We start from the raw sequence: 24,469 nt of genomic DNA, 5'->3' as shown, positions 1-24,469 counted from the left end.
TAACTACAATATTATTCCTGTTATATAATATAAATCAAATTAATTTAAAATTTTGACTAAACTCATAATAATTTTTTTAAAGAAAAGATTGTACAAATAGGCAATGCGACACTAGTTATTAATTAAACTTCAGCTAAAGTATGGAAAAAAAACTTCTTCTTTCACGAAAATCATTTTTCCTAAAAAAAATTTACTTAACACACGTATATCGTGTATTGATCACTAGTTTTTAAATGAATCTTAATCTTCTACCAAAATTATTTTATAATTAACCCAAATGCATTATTTTTTAAATTTTATAATATTTCATAAAATATGAAAAAATATATATATATATATATATATATGATTCTATGAAAAAAAAAAAAAAATAGCGTGTAACTGCATATATATTCACCATATTCATAAGTAACATAAACGCCGGTTGGTTAACTCATGTGATAGGATGATGAACGGCGAGACGATAAATTAAAAGATAGCATATGTACTTTTTTACTCAAGTTATAAAACTTGAGCTAAAATTGTACTCAAATTATTGTAAAACTTGAGCTAAAATATTAAGATAATACAAGAATATTGAATCTTATTTTTGGTATCAATAAACTCCAGACATATATTTCCAATTCCAAATATGCAACCAAACAAAAGCCAAATGTTTGGGTCTGATTTCGCAATGGGCCAGCCCAGGGACCTCCTAATAACAGCCCAATTTCGGAATGACCCGACCCGACCCGACCCGGTAACATAGTCCCCTTTCCCAAGTCATTCATGACAAATACACTGGTTCACCATTGTTTTTCCCTTCCAAAACCCTCAGAAATCACTCTCCCCTGAAACTCAATTCGCCATTTCTGCGTTTAAATCCACTTTATCGAGCTAAAATGTCGGTAAGTATCATGTAATGATCATCATTTCTGCATGTTTTGTCAATTATCGGATTTGTCGTTGGATTGATCAGTCGCGGGGCTCAAATTTCAGATCTTTGAGTATAATGGAAGTGCTTTGGTGGCTATGGTGGGGAAGAATTGCTTCGCGATCGCCAGTGACCGGCGGCTGGGGGTCCAGCTGCAAACTATCGCCACGGATTTTCAAAAGATCTACCAAATCCACGATAAGCTTTTCATAGGTTTGGCGGGCCTTGCCACCGATGCTCAAACACTGTAAGTCTGTCTCGTGATTAATCTAAAGTTTTCGTGTATTATTAATTTGTTCTGTAGGGGTAAATGTTTTATCTAGTGCACAGAAAGGAAGGTTTAAAATCCAAAGCTTGATGTAAAATACCTGTTGTACCGTATATGTCTGCTTAGAGCTAGGTACAACATCGAATCTTGATGTACACATTAGGCTCGGGATTCTAAGAACTTTGTGTTGATGTGGAGTTGGAAATACAAGATATAGCCTCTGGTACTAGGGCAAGATGGTCAAATTTGTGGAAGTGTGTTTATGACCTGTTTCATGTATTTATAAAATATGGCTGTACTTTCTTTTGTAATTTGGAGAATTTTGCATTGCTTTGATGTTTGGGGGTTATGTATTAACAACCGTGGAATGTTCACATCATTTTGTGAGGCTAAAATTGGTTGCTTGGATCACAGTTTTTTAAAGTTTTTAAAAATGACTGATAGTTACTAACTTGGATTCTATTTTGTTTTGGTGATGTTCAGTTATCGTTACTGGAGTGTGTACTAATAATGGTTAGATTTGTCGAGCGTTCTAGATTATAGACTGTAACCTAAATACATATTGAGCCCTACTAAGCCTCTCCTCTCTGGTGATGAGCATATACATGGTCTGCTTTGGGTTGATTGAATATGACTTGTAATAGTGGATATGGTTTGATTTCAACTGAAGGTATCAAAAACTTGTTTTTCGACATAAGTTATATCAGCTACGAGAAGAAAGGGACATGAAGCCTGAAACATTTGCAAGCCTCGTGTCTGCTGTTCTCTATGAGAAAAGGTTGGTAAGATTGTTTGACGGTGCATATCTTCAGCTTTCACTTTTCAAGTGTCAATTATGGACTAAGCAGTGTTTGAAAGAGTTTTTAAAAAGCACTTATCAGCTTTTCCTTAACAAAATTTTAAGCTGATAAGTGCTTCCTTAAAGCTCTCTCAAACACTACTTAAATGGTGATTGAAACTATCATAATTCACGGTTGTAGAGTACGACTCAGAAGATACTAATGTATATAATATATGTAATTTCAAGCTGCTACTCTAGTTTTTCCCTGGCTTTGTGTCATTTCGCCGTCGTTCTTTGTTGTGGATTACTTTCTTTCACTAGAATGGCGAATAAGTTTCGTACATTAATTTAAACTGCAAGCAAGTAAATCTGAGAAGATTATATCATTCCTTTGTTTCCTGACTAATTTTTTTTTCCGTTTAGGTTTGGTCCATACTTCTGCCAGCCTGTTATCGCTGGATTAGGAGATGGAGACAAGCCCTTCATTTGCACTATGGATTCTATTGGAGCCAAGTATGTCAAGACTCGTTTATTCGTTTATGAAAAGGATCAGTGTTTTAATGCCTTCTCAGCAAAAGGAACAGCATGATATGTGCAAGTTTAGATATTTATTATTAATTCAAAATTGTGACATAATGTTAATATATTTTGTGCTCTTAAGCAACTTTTGTAGAAAACATGAGTTTTCCTTGGCAAATTTCCCCGTAACCTTAGAAATTAGGTATTTATGTACCTTTGTGTTTTAAATGTTTTTTTGTTTAGGTATACGGTTGGAAGGAGACCGATAATCAGGCTATAACTATCACAAATTAGAATATTTTCTGGAAGAATTCCTTATGAGTTGTACTGTTGTTCCTCATTTTTAACTTGAATACTTGATGATGCCCGGTGCAACTAAATTGTTACTCATTCACGTGCTGTTATTATGTTAAAACAGCTTATGTGACATTTCAATGCACTGCTGATTTCTGATTAATCTGGTTAAATATCACCCGCTTTGTGCTTAAAATAATGTTTCCGAAATCTCTGGTGTTTATAGTTTTCTTTCATTAAATTCAGGGAACTTGCCAAAGACTTCGTTGTTGCTGGCACTGCCTCAGAATCATTATATGGTGCCTGTGAATCAATGTTCAAGCCAGATATGGTTTGTCCCTTTTTTTGCCAGTGTTTTTTGTTTTAAGAAAATAATTTTACTTTTCAAACGTTACCTATTTTTATTCTCTCTAGTGTATTTAGTAAGCTTGATGCTTCATTCACTCACTATCTGTTTTAGTATTTATTTTTTTGGGAGGAAAATAATACAATAATTAGAAATAGTACATTTGAGGTCTTGAGGTCTAGTCCTTCCATGAGGCCATTTTTAAAGTGGAAATAGTAACTAGCTTACTCTGTAGCTCCTTGTTCAATCATTTTAGCCCACCCTTCTGTGAGAAGGTAAAAGAGAGAAGTTAAGTTGGGTCAATGACATTTACCGAAAAGCCTTGTGTCGTAAACTCCTATATGTTGTTTAGTCAAAAATTATAAATTTTGTTTTTATACTTTACAAATAATTCTCCATCCATATGGTACGCCAGACGAGACAAATGGCGTTGAATCTTCATGGAGTTCTTTCTCACTTTCAACTTTATGGTTGAGTTTTACAGCAAGGTCATGTGAAATGTATGTGACGAAAGCAAATATGGATAGAAGCTTTGTAGTTATTAGAGGTTCCCATTTACTTGGGATGGGTTTGGATATAGAAGCTGTAGCATAAAAAAACGCTTAAATAAGTCCAGTTTTTAAAGTGTTTCTATGTATATATATATATATATAAAGTAGAAACGGTTTCGGCGTTTGGATAAATGCTGAAAAATGTTTGCTTAAAAAAAAATTAAATAGAAGTAGAAGCAAAAGCCAAAACGCAAAAATTTCTAGTTTCTCAAAATGCACTTAAATAAGTGTTTTTTAAAACTTGCTTTTGTAACCAAACACTATAGTTTTAACGAATTTTTTTTTTTTTTTAAAATAAGTGATTTTCTGCAACCAAACTTACTCTTAATAGGCATGACCGCTGCTCTTCGTAGTCATTTGTTATACCTTAGGAGCATAGCCAAAAATTATAACACCGTGAACTAGAATTTTGTACAGAACCAACTACAGCACCACAATATCCATTTCATGTGCATGATCTTGATCATACAATCCCTACATTCATTGTCAATAATTACAGTTATATGATTTAACTGGTTTAAAAAACTGTGGGTTATTAATTAGAGTGCCCCTGTTTAATTTTCTTCAATGATACTAAATTCCCTGAAAATTGGGGTATACAAGCGATAGCGGTGTAATATAAACAATAAAATAACAATACGAAAGTTCCAAATTGAAATTTATCCCTGTATTTGGCAATACTACCATTGTCCACCTTTGGTTGTGTAGTAACCAGTTCCCGGCTTCGAATGTCAATCTAGGATTTGTTTATTAGAAAGGTGATACTGATTTATTTGCCGAATTTTGTGTAATGGTTGGATCAGAATTCCCAATTTCGATTTCATGGAGAAAATTATAGTCCTTTGAATTAAACCATGTTGAAGTGCCACTGAATCTACGTAGTTAGTGAAGGTCAACAGATAAGCACAGTTCTTGCACAGGCCAAAGTTTTCACATTGGTCATTTTGTTTAAAGTTAGTTCCAATTCCGTGGTTTCTGACAGTAACTTACTTCGTTGTAATTTACTTCGTCACATATATCCAGGAGGCGGAGGAATTGTTTGAGACCATCTCACAAGCTCTCCTATCGTCCGTAGACCGAGACTGTTTGAGTGGCTGGGGAGGCCATGTTTATCTTGTGTAAGTGTTTCCACACCCCATCATTCTCTCGACTACAATCTCATTTGTTAAGCAATCACAAATTTTTCTCTCACAAATTTTACATTGTTACAGCACACCAACTGAAGTTACAGAGAGAATCCTCAAGGGAAGAATGGATTAGGTTTCACAATTATCGGTACGCTTTGTTCTCGATCTTTAATGTGTCCTCAATTGGTGGAAACTTTGTTTCGTTTGAATATAGAAGGAACAAGGAGATGTATTCTTCGAACATCAAGAATCGAATGCTGCATTTATCGTCTCTGTTGTCTCTCGATATTCTTAAAAACGGATGGACTTGTAATATTGAACTTGGTTACTGTTTGAAAAATATTTGAAGCCCACCAGTAGATCAGTTGGCTCTTGTTTAGGTCAAGATGATTTTTTTTTTTTTTTTTTTGAAACAAGGTCAAGATGATGTTAACTTTGCTGTTCCCCAATATATCAATTGACAATGTCTTCCCTTTCTCTCTTTTCCTGGAAATGTTTTATGATCGAAAAAAAAAATCGGGAAATTTAAAATTTATCGTTGACTTTTCTTAGCATTGTGTCTCACATTCGACCTATACACCAGTTGAATAAAAGATGTGTACAAATATAATAAAAATATGATAAGATATAGAGTGATATATAGGGATGAATAATAGGTTGTTTTATATGTTTTTAAATTTTGTAGGATTATTATGTTTACTATTATGTCTTAAATATTAGTCAATCCAAAAACAATTGGAAAAATGGTTATATTCGCAAAATTTCATCCATATCAAGTCATATCAAGTCAAACATATCTTCATCACATGGGCTAGGAGTGATGTTTTATCCAACTCGTATGCGGTAGCGTCGTAGGTCATGATATGAAATTAAATTAATCAAAAAATGAGACAAACATGAGATGAGTAAAAAATTGTGGTTTATTCCATTTTTATCATACAAATTTTTGTGAGACGGTCTTATGAAAAAATTTTGTGAGACGAATCTCCTAATTGGGTCTCACATGATATTATATTATTTTTATGTCAAAAGTATAACTATTAATTATAAATATAATGCGTGAAATCATCTCACAAGACCAACTCGCAACCAAAAATTATGTATACTTACGACATCCTTGATTATATAAGATTTGTTTTCCCACACAAGTTTTAGGAAAAATCATTGAAAAAATATTATATATAATAAATCTATTTAATTTATTCAAAATACGGTTGTACTTCTTTTGCTACATAGTTAATAGAGATACCTTGATAAAATAAAATAACATAAAATAAAATAAAATAAAATAAAAATTGCTAAAAAAAGCAGCATGTACAAGATCATATAATCGTTGCCAGCGAATGCCCTACTTGATTGGGTTTCTTTCACTTCATCCACGTTCAATTTAATGTATCCAACTGGAGATGGAGACCAATGAGAGGAAGATTGAATCCTGTGTTGTTTTTCATTTTAACATTTGAATAAAAGTTTTTTTAAAAAAGTTATTTTTAAAAACAATGTTTCTCCCTTTTAAGTAACACGAAAACTCTATTATCACGGATCAATTTTGTAAGACGGGTTTCTTATTCGATATAATCCATGAAAAAATGTTATTTTTCATGTCAAAATATTATTTTTACTATAGATATGATTCGGATTGATGCGTGACGCGTCTCACGTATTAATTATTTTGAAGACCTATGTTTTCATTGAAAAAACAATTAACATTCTCTGCTTCCACACATATATATAGTTTTTTTTCCTCCTTTTGAAATATTAGGAAATTAGCAAATGGCAAAAGAAAATTTCGAGTGCAAATATGAGTGTATATATGCCATTTAGGTAAACTCTTGCAATTAAATTAATCTACGAAAGAATATATATATTTTATATAAATAAATGAAAATTGTTCCCATTTTAAATTACTCTCATGCATTCATTAATTTTTTTCGATATTATAAATTTTTATGGTATTATACATTATTCGATTAGTACACAAATGATACCAGTGCAGATTAACATAAAAATTAATATATTTTATATATAATATAATATTATATACTTAATGTCGCATTTAATTCATTATAAATGATTTCAATCACAAAAAGTCTTTTATCCAACTGGACGTATTATTAAAACAATGAACTTAATTAGCTTTTTACCTTAGAAATTGGTCGTGGATGTGAACGTAAAGTTTATTTATTTATATAAAAATTGGGGACCATTTCGAATTTTAGCCATTTACTTATTGAAAAACTAAAAGAAAATGTTTATTTATTTAAAAAAGTATCCATCGTGAGTACAAAGATGGAATTGAAGAAATTAATGAATTTAGCTTTAGAAAGAGGACCACTTCCTTAACATCTTTAAAATATTATTACAAATTTAAATTCGAGATTCAACCCACCTAGACTAGACATAAGACAACCTCTTAAAAGTAATAATTAGCGATTAAGTCAAGCCTACCCAATTTTTAAGTGCTAATTACCTAGAATTCAGTGGTATGATGTGATGTTTTTTTGCATCATGAAATGTTAATCCTTGTGTATTTTTATACAAAATGAGCGTATCATTATCTTTATTCAATACAAAAATATATGTGCTCGATCGTATACTCATTTTGTATGATAATACATAAAATAAGAATGTATGGATCCACCCGATCGATTATCATATTGTATAAAAATACGCAAAAAAAATTTAACGCTCACTAATCAGCACTTTATTTAGCTGATGAAGTGTCACTCATCTGACACCAAAATCCTATGGAACGAGCTAGGTCTCGAGTTCGAGACCCAATTGTAATAATATCTCCCCCATTTTTTTTTAAAAAAAGATGACCATTATGATGATTAATGACTGAATTATTGCGTTAATTGCATTTGGATTTCAATAATAATGGAGTAAATTTGGTTAAATAGGAAATTGTTGGAGCCGTTTTCAGAGGTCATGAAACATGTGATTTGGTGCCCCTCCGGAATTTGGGATACATACAAAGCATAGCAATCCGACCGCTGAAAATTCAAGAAATAAACTATTTTGAATTTGAAATAGATTTGTTTGAGTTTACTACGTGGAGAAAATTGTAATTGTCGTCATATTTTGGATTTTTGCAATTTTGATACTGTGAAAATTAGATTTTACTCTTATATTTTTCATTTTTTTTGGTTATTTTAGTCATTTTTCATACTGTAGCATTAACAAAGTACTACCCACGTGAGCGCTAGAGTTGTAACTTGTAAACGGATCTAGTGGTTTCACATGGTTTTGCGTCAGTTCAAAAAATATTTGATTTATATCCGATATTACTAAATTCGACTATTCGAGTAAAACTGAACATATGTGTTTGAAATTTCTTTTCCAACCAACACCACGCTTATAATAAATTTCAATCTAAAATATAATTTATCAGTTTCGAGTTTTTTTTAAAAAAAATATAAAGTTTTAATTTATTCGAGTTTTGTAGTCCAATACAAATAGTTCATTGGGTAATATTATAATGATTTCTAAAAGTAGGATCAATGGATCAAGCGGATATTAGGCTCAATAATATGAAGACCAATAATCGGATTTGGACCGAATTCAAATCAAAGGATGGAATCAAATAAAAAATACCATGGTAAGTTCATGTTGTTTAGATTCACACTTTAATTAAAATAAAAATAAAAATAAAATATTCGCACTTTTTTCTTTGTTAATAAAAATTTGCACTTGAATTAAGTGAAGGTATTATCAGACCTCAATGAATAAGTGAGATTCTTTCTCTGTGAATGCTTATTTGAGAACTATCATAAGATATTGATTCACATTAATACTAAATTCACCTTATAATAGGGTAAGCGAGCACATACATGGTTCGACATGTGTTTGGATGTTTTTGAATTCTACAAATCTTTCCTCGTTTGTTTTGGAGTTATTTATGCTTTAAGGTAAAGTATTTCAAATTCTCACAAATTGAAATCATTTGAAACTCATATATATATCACAGCTGTCTTTCAAATCCAAATCACTACACAGTCGCTATTTTTCATTACGCACTGCATAAACCAACCCCGCATTAGCAGGAATATCAAGTTAGCCATGAAAACCTCACGTACGGAGCAAACTGTGTCTGACAAACTCTTGAACATTAGTCTAACGCTCATCTATTTCAACAACTGACATTTTTGAGGGGCAATAATATACCTATGATACTTAGGTATAGATACTCAAAAATATTGAATTACTACATATAAATTATATCAATAAAATCATGATCCCACAACTATATATAAATCAGATTATCAGAAGGCTCTAAAGTAGCATACAAGAAGAACTTTGACATGTCACATTTTTCTATTGGAGTAATAATATCTTTATGTTGTACATAAACCACTCATTGACAGCTTTGTTGAAGTGATGGGCAGAATCTGAGTATATGATATGATATTATTATGTTATATATGTAGCAATCTCATCAATTTATGCCGACATAAGAGGATAAGATAGATATCATCAATAGTATTTTAAGAATTTAAATTCACATGTTTTTTATATGTATTCCAAACATTATAATATATATATATATGTATAAATAATTTTGATGTTTTAGATGTCTCTTGTTGGACACTTCATAGACGTCACAAGATGTTCATATATGTATAAATAATTTTGATGTTTTAGATGTCTCTTGTTGGACACTTCATAGACGTCACAAGATGTTCATGTGAACATGATGAAAGCATAAAATACATCACATTTTTCGAAACTCGAAAAGATGTATGAGAACATTTCACATGATGTTCATGTGAACATCTTACAATATCTATGACATGAATAACACAACAACATATGTCGAAAATCATTGTACGCGTGTTTTATAATATGGTTAGATGTAAAATATTAAATGGTTAGTTGATAGATATTCATATGATGCATCAAAGGATATGAAAAAGATGATTGGGTCCTGCAGGTAATGTGCAAAAAAAAAAACCCATGTGAAGTCACTTGTTGGCATCTCTATCTCTTTCTGGTTTTATTGGGATAAGATAAAGAGAAATGTGGATTTTGATGTCAATATTTAATGACATAACCCTCCCCCCATATAATAATTTCTTTTTTTTTTAGGTAGCCAAAAAATAATCTTATACTTAGAGATCATATATGTCACATACTATGTGTATAAATAATGGAACCCTCATAAAACGTGAATGCCTAGAACGATTAAACTTGGATAAGATTGATTTTTGTACTTCGTTGAATTCATGTAGGATTTATTCAAGAACAAACACTCAAACAATGTAGTAGTACGGTATGAAATAAGATGAAGTTCGTTTGCATGGGCAAAAATATATCTTAACAAAAAAAATTTAAATTCCGATTTGCATAATAATATAACAAAAGATAACTTTCACACGACAATATTGTTACATGTTTACATTTCATATAATATATTAAATTTCAGTGTTATCTTCAAGTGGAATTTTAAATTAGTTTGAGCATATTAATTACCTTGATATTTGAAGTGGGGATGAGTCCAAAGTCAGACCAAATAGGATAATCACGCGAGTACGATAAATCTCATTTGAAATCCTTAAATTTGGACCCATTTCATGAATATGTCGACGTGACTGTGACATGTCATACAAAATTATTGATAGTAGACTTTAGTTTTATTTATTTATTTATTATAGCCCATAATTTACCTTAAAAATAAGATTATTAATATTAATTGAAAAAAACCCACATGTCCATCCAAATTAACGTTCAGCGGACGCAGAAAATCGACTATGTAAAATCGATCATAATTTTTTATTAGGAGTTCTGAGCATTTGCAGTTATACAAATAATTATAGCTGTTATGTTTTTAATGTATTGTTCGAGTTAATATAGTTGATAAACAAGTGGTTAATAATCAGGAGTTTGATTCCAATTATTATACTTTGTTAGACAAGTTTGTTGTGACTCATGCTCGATCTTATTTCATTAATCCGTATTTATTCAATAATAACTGTAACGTAACGTATCGTTGTCTATATCTGATGACATTTTTTTTTATAACTATATATTGCTTAATATTATGACTAAATTTTAATGATTTCCGGGCATACGATGAATTTGAAAATAACGAAATAGACGATTGGCTTCTACCAGTCAACCCATCTGGCTATTATGTCATGACTCATGCTTATTGCTCCTATTACATCAAATGCGTGTGTCAATTTTGCCACTTATATATTAATAATTATAGTGCGTAGGTATTCTGCGAGACGTTGTTATTAATTTATATTTAGTGACCCTTATCGAGATCATTTACTAATACAGAATTTAGGCATGCAATTAACTTAATTAAACAGTAATCAGAACTAAGCTGTGGAAACCATAAATATTATACAATCCCAAGAAAAGGAATCTGCAAATACTCAAATAGTTATACAACCAAATCGAATACTGTATCAATCAAATACAATAAAATAAAACCCTAGGCGAAGCTCCAGCTGGCCATCCACTGCCTAGCCCCTCTTGGATCCACCCGCCTCATCCAATCGCAAACCTGTCACATGGAATAGGGTGTCCAGATACATAAAGTACGAGACGTGAGCATAAAAGGCTCAGCACGAGAGTATGAGTATACATGCATGCAACTCAGTAGAGCTGTCAAACGGGCCAACCCATGGCGGGGTGGGGCGGCCCACCAAAAACCCATCTTTTGGCGGGTCGATGGCGGGCCGGAAATTCTCAACCCAACCCAACCGAACCTAAGGTGGGTTGCGGGTTAGGCGGGCCGACCCGCGGGTTGGCTCATGACAAATAAAAATAAATAAAAAAATTATAATTAATTATAAATATCATTTCATAAATAAATATTAATAGAAATATATTAATAAAAATTTAAGTTATTGATTTCATGTGTGTAAATTTTATATAAAGTAATTAATACAAAAAAAATTCATAAATTTTATTAAAAAATACATATATCATAATAAAAATAAAAATAAATTATTAATCCTCCAGACCCGCGAGCCAACCCAGGCCCGCGGCGGGTCAACCCGCGCGGGTCGCGGGCCTTGGCGGGTTTGCCCATCTAGACTTACCTTTTGTTGGGTTGAAAAAATGTCAACCCAACCCACTTAAATTGTGTGGCGGACCGGGCCGACCCGGCGGGCCTAACCCAAATTGACGGCTCTACATGCAAGTGTACCGCCTACTGACTAGAGGTCAAGAATCAGATAACAAAGACAGACCGGGCCCTGGTATGTAGCACGTTGTGCCGTCGCTTCAGGAGATGGCTCACATATCGAAAACCAGTGGATACTCCGGACCCAAATCGATGGAAGTCCATCCACTAACAGGATATGATAAAACCATACTAACAGACATCTCAAAAAAGATAGCTCAATATGCAAATATATGCAGCATATAATCATATCATATAAATCATGCAGTCACATAATACATGCATACTCAGTCAGGATATCTCGAACATTACTTTCGTACCTCAAATACTAGGCAAGCTCTACCAGCTCTAGGTCCACGCCTATAGTCCTCACTACACTGACAAATGATATTAATATCATTATATTGCTCTAAAAGTCTTAACTAAGCTATTGCATACTCCTAAATATTTTTAGGAAGCAAAAGCTATACCTGCGTCCGTCGTCACCCGTTGTTGTCGCTTGCCTCAAAACTATGCCACAGCTCCGCTACGACGCCTGGATTGCTACGCCACTTCCGGGTTCTCCATGGGACGCCTAAAATTCCTTAGATCTAAGCTAGAAGACTAAGGAATCGAGAGAAGAGAGGTGAAAGGTGCATCTGAAACTGAGGCTCGGCACCTCTATTTATAGACAACGAACGGAACATCTGTTTCTCATCGTTGCGTCCGTTCGTCCGACGAACGTTGCGTTCGTTCCCTTTCGTTGCTTCCGATGTCCCATCAAGTGCGTAAGCAATGACGCATTCTGATGGCATGAACGTTGCGTCCGATCCCCGGACGTTGCTTCCGTTCCTCTTGACCCTCCGGACCATTTCTGATCATTTTGGATCTATTCCCAGACTCCGTTAATTCATTAAGAGTTTCTTTAATCACGTTTAACTTAAACTAACATGATAAATTAGATTGATTAACACTTAATCACCAATTTCGGGTACGGGCTACTACATTCTCCCCCAATTAAGATATTTCGTCCTCGAAATCAGATCTTAAGTACTGAATATAAAACAACATGCAGAAACATTATTTATTTAAGTCAAAAGTTTATAGAGTTCACAACAGAATACAACACGATAATAAAATCAAAATAACTCAGGATGTTCTGAACGCATCCTGCTTTCAAGCTCCCAAGTGGCTTCTTCAATGCCTCGGTGCTGCCACTGAACTAAAACCAGAGGAATGACTTTATTCCGCATGACCTTATCCTTATGATCCAGATACGAATATGTCTCTCTACATAAGTCAAATTTGTATACACCTGAACTTCAGACGGCTGCAGAATATGAGACTGATCCACCACATACCGTCGCAACAGAGATACGTAGAACACGTCGTGAATACTGGACAGATACGGTGGCAAGGCTAGACGATAAGCCAAATCGCCAATGCTCTCCAAGATCTCAAACGGACCTATAAATCTGGGAGACAACTTGCCCTTGAGGCCAAACCTGAGAATCCTTCGGAAAGGTGAAACTCTCAGAAACACTTTCTCCCCAACATCAAACTGCAAAGGTCTATGCTTATTATTAGCATAGCTGGCCTGACGATCCTATGCAGTCTTAATCCGTTTCTTGATCTGATCAACAACATCTGCTGTCTGCTGGACTAACTCCGGTCCCTCAGCCTGTCTCTCCCCCACTTCTTCCCAGAAGAGTGGAATACGACAACGTCGACCGTACAATGCCTCAAAAGGTGTCATCTCAATGCTACTATGATAGTTGTTGTTGTACGCAAACTCAATAAATGGAAAATGATCCTGCCAGGATGAACCATCCATAGTGCACGTTCGAAGCATATCCTCCAAAGTACGGATAGTACGCTCTGACTGTTCATCAGTCTCCGGGTGATAGGCAGTACTCAAACTGAGAGTAGTGCCCATCGCACGCTGAACACTCCCCCAGAACCTAGAGGTAAACCTGGGGTCTCGATCGCTGACAATGCTCACAGACACTCCATGAAGTCAACGATCTCCTGAATGTACAACCAAGCCATATGATCCACGGAGTACTCTTGGCTATAGGCAATGAAATGCGCTGACTTGGTGAGTCGGTCCACCACAACCCAGATAGCATCACAATTCCTCAAGGATACCGACAAATGGGTCACAAAATCCATTGTGATAAGCTCCCATTTCCACTCAGGAATAGGCAGACTGTGAAGCAAACCTCCAGGTCGTCGGTGTTCTACCTTGACCGGCTGACAAACCAAGCATCTTGAAACATACTGATACACGCTACGTTTCATCCCCTTCCACCAAAACCGAGTACGTAGATCCTTGTGCATCTTGTTGCTCCCCGGATGAATACTCAACTTAGTTCGATGTGCCTGAGACAAGATCTCCTTTCGCAACTCGTCATCCTCCGGAATCACAAGCCTACCAGACAAACACAGAAATCCATCTGACTGATAGTGAAATCCAGACGTGCTACCCTCGTTGGCTAGACGAGCCAAATGCTGGGTCTTCGAATCAGACATTTGAGCATCCCGAATCCGCGAATACAAAGTTGGCTCAGATAATATCGCAAACATTTGGATACTTTGCATACCTTTCTTGTGCTTGAAGGTAAACCCTGAAGAACAACACTCTCCGATCGCACTAGACATCGAACAAGTCTGAAGTGCGGATAGTCGCACCTTGCGACTCAATGCATCAACGGTGAGATTAGCAGCTCCCGGATGGTACTTAATATCGCAATCATAGTCCTTAAGCAAGTCCATCCAACGTCTATGCCTCATGTTCAATTCTGCCTGAGTGAACAAATACTTGAGACTCTTGTGGTTGGTGAATATCTCAAATTTCTCACCATACAGATAATGACGCCAGATCTTCAAAGTGAGCACAATAGCTGCCAACTCCAAATCATGAACTGGATAATTGTCTTCATGTTACTTCAACTGTCTAGAAGCATATGCGATCACATGCTCATTCTGAGTCAGAACATAACCTAACCCCTGAGGAGAAGCATCTGTGTACACCACATACCCTCCAGATCCTGACGGTAATGCCAATACTGGTGCAGAAGTCAATCGCCGTCGAAGCTCACAAAAATTCTCCTCGCATTCTAAGGACCACTCGAAATCAACACCCTTGCGGGTAAGCTGCGTCAAAGGTCGAGCTAGCTGTGAGAAGTTTAGAATGAAACGACGATAATATCCTGTTAGTCCCAGAAAACTACGGATCTCAGCAACCGTCGTCGGGCGCGACCAATTAAGCACAACCTCGATCTTGCTCGGATCAACAGAAATCCCATCTCTGGATATGATGTGGCCAATAAATACCACTCGATCCATCCAGAATTTGCACTTACTCAGTTTGATGTACAACTGCTCATCCCGAAGAGTCTGCAGTACCAACCGCAAGTGAGAAACATGCTCGTCTGCATCACGCGAATAAACTAGAATGTCGTCAATGTAAACCACGACAAACTTATCCAAAAACTCCCTGAAAACGCATTTCATCAGATTCATAAATATAGCTGGTGCATTAGTCAAATCGAAAGGCATCACTAAAAACTCGTAATGCCCATAGCGAGTACGAAATGCAGTCTTGGCTATGTCCTGATCTCGGACTCTCATCTGATGATACCCAGATCTCAAGTCAATCTTGGAGTAAACCGAAGTACCCTGCAGCTGATCAAACAAGTCATCAGTACGAGGCAAAGGATACTTGTTCTTCACAATAACTCGGTTCAGCTGCCGATAGTCGATGCACAACCACATAGACCCATCCTTCTTCTTCACAAAGAGAACAGGAGCTCCCCAAGGAGATACACTAGGACGAATGTACCCCTTGTCCAAAAGATCCTGTAACTGATTTTTCAACTCTCGCATCTCTGACGGAGCCAGATGATACGGTGCTCGAGAAATAGGCGAAGTACCCGGCATCAACTCTATGCCAAACTCGACTTCCCAAGCAGGAGGAAAACCCGGAATCTCATCAGGAAATACATCTGGGAATTCATTCACAACCGGAATACTCTCTATCCCAACGCTCTCAGTGGACAGATCAATTGCATAGATGAGGTAACCTTTCCCGCCAGACTCTAGAGTTCGACAGGCTCTCAAAGCTGATACCAACGCATCGGGGTTCGCGCTCCCTTACCATAGAAAAACCAGCTATCACTCCCATCCGGATGAAAGCGTACTAATCTCTGATAGCAGTCCACTGAAGCTCGATAGGTAGTCAACATGTCAATCCCCAGAATACAATCGAAGCCATCCATCGCAAAAACCATGAGATTCGCTATCAGAATGTTCCCTTCAAATTCTAAAGGGCAACCCATCACTAGACGCTTTGCCAAAGCAGATTGACCCGTCGGAGTAGAAACAGAAACGACTACGTCTAGTGCAATGCATGGTAACTTATGCTTCTTAACAAAACGTGCAGAAATGAAGAATGAGATGCACCAGTGTCAATAAGTACAAGAGCAGGTATACCATATAACAGAAATGTACCTGCGATGACCTTCTCATTCTCCTCCACTGCCTGATCATGCCTCAATGCAAACACCTGGCCAGAAGTCCGCGGCTTCAAATGAGAACTCCCAGCAGGCTGTCCCTGCGACCTCTGCTGAAAGGTAGCCTGAGAACCCGATCCTGAACCAGAACCTGAACCGCCTCCCCCAGCTAATGGACAATCCATCCAGAGATGACCAACCTCTCCACAACAGAAACATGCCCCAGAAGCTCTATGGCACTTGTCTGACGGATGGTTCTTCCCACAATGGTCGCACTTCTCCTTCTTCCCAAAACGAACAACACCATCGGAACCAGAGGAAGAAGAAGTAGATCCGGACTTCTTGAAAGACTGAGCACGGGGACCCAAAGAACTCGCAGGCCTAGACTGAGAGAAAGACCTGTTACGCAGAATGCTATCCTCTGCCTGGTGACAACGGCTCACCAAACCCTCGTAGGTGATATCATCACCGACCGCCACACGGTCATGAATCTCCGGGTTAAGACCCTGAAGGAACATATTGTACTTCATCTCAGAGCTGTCAGCAATCTCGGGGCAATAGGATAACAGATCGAAGAACTTCTGCTGATACTCGTCAATCATCATAGATCCCTGACGTAAACTCACTAACTCACTCGCCTTCGCCTGACGGAGTGCAGGAGGAAAGTACAGCTTCTGAAAAGCTGTGTGGAACTCGGCCCAAGTAGAAACACCTCTCGCCGCAATGAGCGGTGCAGAAGTGAACCTCCACCACTTACGGGCTCGCCCATCCAGAAGATAACCAAGAGTCTCCATCTTCTGCTCCTCAGTACAGTGAAATGTCTGGAAACAAGTCTCCATGCGATCTAACCAGTTCTCCGCATCCTCCTGAGTCTGGCCTCCAACCAAGGTCTTAGGACCCATCTGTAAAAACCGGCAACGGTTCTCATCATGACAACGATGATGGTGTTCTCGATGACGCTCCCGATCACCATCGCCCCAACGTCCACCTCCACTGCCATGGCTACTCTAATCATCACGATCCGCCATCTACAAAATTAACCTCACGGTTACCTTATGCAGAATCTAAATCCCAATAATACTATGCATGCTCTGATACCATAAATGTAGTGACCCTTACCGAGATCACCTACTAATATAGAACTTAGGCATGCAATTAACTTAATTAAACAATAATCAAAACTAAGCTGCGGAAACCATAAATATTATACAATCCCAAGAAAAGGAATCTGCAAATACCCAAATAGTTATACAACCAAATCGAATACTGTATCAACCAAATACAATAAAATAAAACCCTAGGCGAAGCTCCAACTGACCATCCACTGTCTAGCCCCTCTTGGATCCACCCGTCTCATCCAATCGCAAACCTGCCCCATGGAATAGGGTGTCCAGATACACAAAGTACGATACGTGAGCATAAAATACTCAGCACGAGGGTATGAGTATACATGCATGCAAGTGTACCGCCTACTGACTAGAGGTCAAGAATCAGATAACAAAGACAAACCGGGCCCTGGTATGTAGCACGTTGTGCCGTCACTTCAGGAGGTGGCTCACATACCGAAAACCAGTGGATACTTTGGACCCAAATCGATGGAAGTCCATCCACTAACAGGATAGGGTAAAACCCTACTAACAGACATATCAAAAGAGATAGCTCAATATAAAAATGTATGCATCATATAATCATGTCATATAAATCATGCAGTCACATAATACATGCATACTCAGTTAGGATATCTCGAACATTACTTTCGTATCTCAAATACTAGGCAAGCTCTATCAGCTCTAGGTCCATGCCTATAGTTCGCACTACACTTTCAAATTATACTAATATCATTATAGTGCTCTAAAAGTCTTAACTAAGCTATTGCATACTCCTAAATAATTTTAGAAAGAAAAAGATATACCTGCATCCGTCGTCAGCTCGTTGTTGTCGCTTGCCTCAAAACTAGGCCACAGCTCCGCTACGACACCTGGATCGCTACGCCACTTTCGGATTCCCCATGGGACGCCTAAAATTCCCTAAATCTAAGCTAGAAGTCTAAGGAATCGAGAGAAAAGAGATGAAATGTGCATCTGAAACTGAGGCTCGACACCTCTATTTATAGACAACGAACGGAACGTCTGTTCCTCATCGTTGCGTTTGTTCGTCCGACGAACGTTGCGTCCGTTCCCTTTCATTGCTTCCGATGTCCCATAAAGTGCGTAAGCAATTACGCATTCTAATGGCATGAACTTTGCGTCCGATCCCCGGACGTTGCTTCCGTTCCTCTTGATCCTCCGGACCATTTCTGATCATTTTGGGTCTATTTCCAGACTCCGTTAATCCATTAAGAGTTTTTTTAATCACGTTTAACTTAAACTAACATGATAAATTAGAGTGATTAACACTTAATCACCAATTTCGGGTACGGGCTACTACATTATATCTGTGAAAATATTAAAAAATATTTCTTTTTAGTATAATACATTTCCAAAAATATATCTAATTTAGTAATATTATTTATTTATTATATGTATTTTTGTTGTAGCTTATAGATAAATTACTAAATTTTTAATTTTGTAATATTTTTTAAATATTTTAATTTTTGTGAAAAATAATTTAAATTGTAACAATTAAACCTAATTTTTTGAAATTTTTAAATCATTTATCATCAATTTTGTTAAAAAGGAAAAACAAAAAATCTAAAGATGTTTCTTCAAGAAAAAAAATTTATAGAAATAACAAATTAATTTAGTTTAGAAACTTTCCTTTGACATTATTTGAAATAAAAACTCATAGGATCGGTTTCGGAATGAGGAACTGCTCGATAAACTGATTGCTCGATATTACTGTAGCAGTTGACACTCGTAGCACTTAGTTTGGTTCAGTTGAGGCTGATCAACTTAACTGTTTCTTTCTCGCGTGTCGATGTTAGTTAACCAACTTAAATAAGTGTGGAATGAGGTCAACCAACAGATTGAACTAATTAATGATTGATCAGAGCGATAAGTAAGTAAGAATGCACAACTGAAAATAAGATGACAAAAGGGTTTGTTTTTGGATGTTCGAAGATTTCAAATACTCTTACGTCACCCCTTCTTCCTCCTAGAAAGGATTCACTCTAGAAAACTTTGACTATTACAATGAAATTGCAGCAGCCCATTCTAAGGCCAGGACTTACACACGATTGCCTATCCCAGAACTCCTAGACTCAAGAATTCAGCGCTCGACTAATTCTTGGTACAACGAGTAGCACCTCAACTGATAAATCATAGATACAATACTTGTGTTACAACTCAACACTTAGCACAATATGATCCTCACTGATCTTATATACTGATATAAGTGCTTGTGTTATTCGACTCTTTGAAGTATTCTTCCAAGTGAGCTCGACTAAACGTTTGTGTAAGTAAACTGAGAGTGTTCAATTATTTCAAATAACTTGAATATATGCGTGAATTCTTTTCAATGGATTCGGATCGATTTTCAATGCCCTTTTAGGTCTATTTATACTTGGCGTACAACGGCTCTTTCAAATTCAAATTAAAGTCGTTAGCTTGTCTTTTCTACAACATTCTCTGATGAGGTGGTACAATGTTCTGCTTTATTTTTTGTTGCATCTGGTATGTACGAGAAAGTCTATCCACAAGAGTAAAATTGATTCAGTCTAGGTCATGTGTACTCTTGGATGATTCAATCTAGCATTGTTGAAGCAGTTTAGTTAGTCTTCGGTTTAGATTTTGAAGCTGTTTGGCTCTGTTCAAATGTCACAATTTAGCTTATGTGAGATTGATTCAGTTTAGCACCCTAAACGGAATGCATTTCATCTATTTTGCTTCGGTTGAGCTTTGGTTAAAGGTCAACTCAGTTGATGTCTTTAGTTTAGCTCCGAGACTTGACTATTCTTCTTCTTTGGTTTTGCTTATTGAGGGAGTGCAGTTTACTACTGACTTTGATTGATCAGTTTCGCAAATATCAAAACTACGCAAAGTTCCAACAATTTTTTCATTTTTGATATTATCGAAAACTCTTCAACAATCTCTCTCTTCTTGATATTGACAGAACTTTCGAATAGGTTCTTCCTTTTTATATCAAGATTTTCCATTGCTCGACTGATCCTCTACTCTTCCTCCTAAAGAGGTATTTTTCTTCTATGTTTGATTCCACTTTCCAGGTCAGCAATGATGATTTTACTTTTTGAAGTTTGCTGGATCTGTTGCATGAAGCTTTATCTTCTGGAAATTCTTGATTCTTGAATTTTGAGATGTCTTAACCGTTCTTTTGTATGTTCTTTAGTTGCTCTCATTTTTAAGTATGAAATTCTCCCTCAATTAATGATATCCTTCATTCGATACAGCTGGTCTTGAAGAGATCAGTTGAGCTCATCGACTGACATTACTTGTAGGAGTTTGAATTTCTTAGATGCTTTAACAATTGACTACTGCAACACGTTTTCGTCCCCCTTTAATTAATGAAATCGCTGCAATAGATGCGTTGGAAATCGTGTTGTCTATTCATATTCTCATGAGTACCTGAAATGTACTTGGGAAAATGTGAGCATGTATGTGATTCTTCGTATTCTCAATTGTGTCTATAAAAGAAACACTCATATTATTTGGTTCAACTACATTATCAACAAAGAACAACATAGCATACCATGGAGGTGTTAAAGAAGATGTGTGAAGAAGAAGTTGCAACGAATATAGAGTCAATGAAGACTAAAGTGAAGATGCTACAGTTAGTTCCAGCTCTTCTTCCACATAATGAAGACAGAAGGATGAAGAAATACAAAAGACGACTTGGTACTACCAAGTCTGAAGATGTCTTCAGTCCTGAAGGCATCTTCCTACTAATGCTCATCAAAGAGCTTCAGACTCTGAACATAATCACCACCACACTGGAATTCCAGGAGGCTTCAGCTGGTGAGCTGGGCCTTTGGATGAGTTTCTGGATTATGGCAGTTGAGTGAAAAATTTGTATTGTTAAAGATCAATTATAAATAAAAACTCTCATATTACTGTGTTGTTCCCTTTATTTCGGTTCATGCAATATCTAACCCATAAATGGTTGAAACTGATATAACAAAGTTTAACAGATGCGAAGTAAACTTAACAAGCAAAGACAGCTGATGCTATGAAATTTAAAGAGAAATAAGTGTGAGGGGGCTTAGTATTGAATTAAAATGATTGATTCAGTTGTTGTCTTCAAGATGTAAATGATCTTCTTGAAAATATTGCAAAACTGATGTTCTCCCTCACTTTAGTTTCCTTTCTAAACTGATTTTCTTTTAGTTGGTCAAATTTAGTTTGATGAAACTGAGTTCTTGAGATTTTCTATTTCTGTCACCTGCAAGCACAAAATTAAACTGGACTATGGTACCCAAGTCTACGTGGGTCCTCGATTGATTATTTCTTTAGGAATCCATACTTGAATCAACCTAACTGGTAGATTATTAAATGTATCCCATAAGGTTCGCTCTTTTTGTCTTGTGTGCTTGTGAGGTAAATAATATAAATTGAACTTAGAGTGGTGTGTGTGATGATCATTGTGTTGTGGGTAATGTTCTAGGATATGCTCGTGAAGCAGTATGTGATTTCATATTTCCCTCGTCATGAATCTCTCTGTTACCTTTTAGATCAAGCCTTCTGTAGGGTTTATGGTAGTGTTGCTCCGTCGTTGAGACGTGTTTAGCTTGACTGGATTTCCAGTCTTACTTTGCACAAGAGCTCTCCGACATATATCCAATTCCAAACTTCCGGACATTGTTCCAAGTCTCAACAGTTTCATCATTCTGTGAAGAAAGACTATAATGTTCACGTATCAAACTAGGTTTGACAAAGTGAATATACTTTCTTTTTCACATATTCATTTTTGGTAGAATACTTGTCTCAGTTGATCTGCAACCCTTGTCATTAAACCCGAGATCGGTTTTTTATCCTATTGGTTTTTGTGACTCTTGAAATTCAGTCAACAAAACTGGGGACTATTCCAAGTTTGGATCAGTTCAGTCATCCTCAGATTCTTTGATTTTAACTGCTGACTCTTTACTTGTATCTTATCATTTTCAGCCTTGAGCTTAGCAATCTCTGCCTCTAGACTGATCTTCTCGACCGACATCTCTCAATTGGTTCAGTTGAGCAGTCTGGCAAGTCATTTTGCTTTGATTTACTTTGATTTTATCAAATGCTAAGCACAGTCTCTGATACTCATGAGTCATGTCACTCAGTGCTTCAACTAACTTCTCTTGTGTAAATTTATTGGAGTTGAAGTCAAATACTTGTCATTCGTGGAAGGTTGTTCTGATTCTTTCTCACTGTTGTATGGAATATCATCATGAGCCATGAAGCAGTTTTCTTCATTTATATTCGTGTCTTTGTCCGAGAAGCAGGGTTCTTCAATGGGCTCAGTTGATGGACTCCTACTTTCTTCATTTTCTATCACCTCATCGCCTAGATCGATCAACTGTTGCCAAATATTCTTAGCTGTAGAACATGCCTCAACAGTATTGGAAGTGCATTTGTCAATAGTTGTGTACCAAAAGATCTTAGCGATTTCTCTGAGTGCGTCCATTTGATATGAGTTCAGAAACGAGAAGGAACCTCGCTCTGATACCACTTGATAGGATCAGTTATGGGATGAGGAACTGGTTGATAAATTGATTTCTCGATATTACTATAGTAGTTGACCCTCGTAACACTTAGTTTGATTTAATTGAGGTTGGTCAACTTAACTGTTTTATTCTCACGTGTCGATGTTAGTTAACTAACTTAAATAAGTGTGGAATGAGGTCGACTAACATATTGAACTAATTAATGATTGATCGGAGCGGTAAGTAAGTAAGTAAGAATGCACAATTGAAAGTAAGATTGCACAGGGGTTTTGTAAGTAATATCAGGGTACATAAAAATTATCAAAATCGGATGTTGTCACTAGAATACAAAACATGCAGTGAAAATATTAAAACGTGAATATTAACAGCAAACCAACAATAAAAATACTCAAGAGTAAATATGCACAAGTACTAAATTTATAAAAGGTTGCACATACAAACAGATTCAGATGTTGACACTAGATGTTGACAACATCTTCAATAACATGCAGTAGAATTTATGAAAGCATGAATAAAATAAATAAATAACCAAATAATCAGACTCAAATATTTAAGCAAGAGTATTGAATACTCTTACAATACCTCAAGGCAAAACTTTCACTAGAAAAATAATCAAAGAGTTTACAAAACCCTAAAACTAGTGAATTATTGTAAAAGTAAATTTTCTCAAAACATGTGAGAAAAATAAATAAATAAAAACAACTCCCTTAAAAGTCTACTGAAAGTAGAACAAGAAAAGAGTTTATCCTTGATGCCAAAATACGAGAGCAACACATCTTCAATCACCAATCTTCAATGCTCTCAAACCTTCAAGGCATCAATGGAAATCACGAAAAGCTGAACAATAAAACCAAAAGGATTTGTTCCTGATTTCCGAAATTCGAGAACCACAAAAAGTCTTTCGATCAACACTTTTGCAAGTGTATTCTTCAAGTGTTCTCGAAAAGCTTCACGGCAATACAGAAACACAGCAACCACGGCTGTGAAATCTCCAATCTTCTTATGTAATTTAGAGCTTTTGATTTCTCGTGAATGCGTCTCTGAATTTTCTACGTGAAAGTTCTCTCTTGAGCACTCTCTATTTTCTCGCTCAGTATTCTGCACACTACATTGTGCATGCCAATCTGCTTCTCGATTTGCTTACTTTTAAACGTGAGAAATCTGCATAGATAAGGTAAGTAATTTAAATTAGGAGAGAGATATAAAAGTTGAATAAGTGATAATATCTCCAAATATAATTAACACAATCAACAATATTTTAAATTTAGTAATAATATATTATCTCAAATCAAAACAATTCCTTATTTAAAATATATAAAACATATAGATGTGAAACACAATATTAACTATCAATCCTAGAAAGGCAAAACACATTATTATAATCTTTCAAAACATGGAAAAATATCAAGAAATAATTAATTCCTTTCAATCTCCTTTTTTT

General features: G+C 36.1%; 1 protein-coding gene across 1 annotated transcript; it reads left to right on the top strand.

Moving 5' to 3' along the window:
• Positions 1-777: 777 nt before the first annotated feature.
• On the top strand, positions 778-5,334 carry LOC140879921 (proteasome subunit beta type-3-A). The gene is made up of 7 exons (XM_073283895.1): positions 778-887; positions 979-1,160; positions 1,852-1,959; positions 2,386-2,475; positions 3,022-3,106; positions 4,696-4,790; positions 4,884-5,334. The coding sequence occupies exons 1-7, from the start codon at positions 882-884 to the stop codon at positions 4,930-4,932; spliced, it is 615 nt and encodes a 204-aa protein (XP_073139996.1). The 5' UTR covers positions 778-881; the 3' UTR covers positions 4,933-5,334.
• The last annotated feature ends 19,135 nt before the right edge of the window (positions 5,335-24,469 follow it).

The sequence above is a fragment of the Henckelia pumila genome, chromosome 2 (genome assembly GCF_033568475.1).
Source record: "Henckelia pumila isolate YLH828 chromosome 2, ASM3356847v2, whole genome shotgun sequence".
In the NCBI taxonomy this organism is placed as follows: Eukaryota; Viridiplantae; Streptophyta; class Magnoliopsida; order Lamiales; family Gesneriaceae; genus Henckelia; species Henckelia pumila.
This window is presented reverse-complemented; position numbering and strand designations above follow the sequence as displayed.

Excerpts from the sequence above, each read along its gene's own strand:
- LOC140879921 (XM_073283895.1), top strand. Across the intron at positions 2,476-3,021 it reads ATGGATTCTATTGGAGCCAA|GGAACTTGCCAAAGACTTCG; the intron begins GTATGTCAAGAC and ends CATTAAATTCAG. Across the intron at positions 3,107-4,695 it reads CAATGTTCAAGCCAGATATG|GAGGCGGAGGAATTGTTTGA; the intron begins GTTTGTCCCTTT and ends ACATATATCCAG.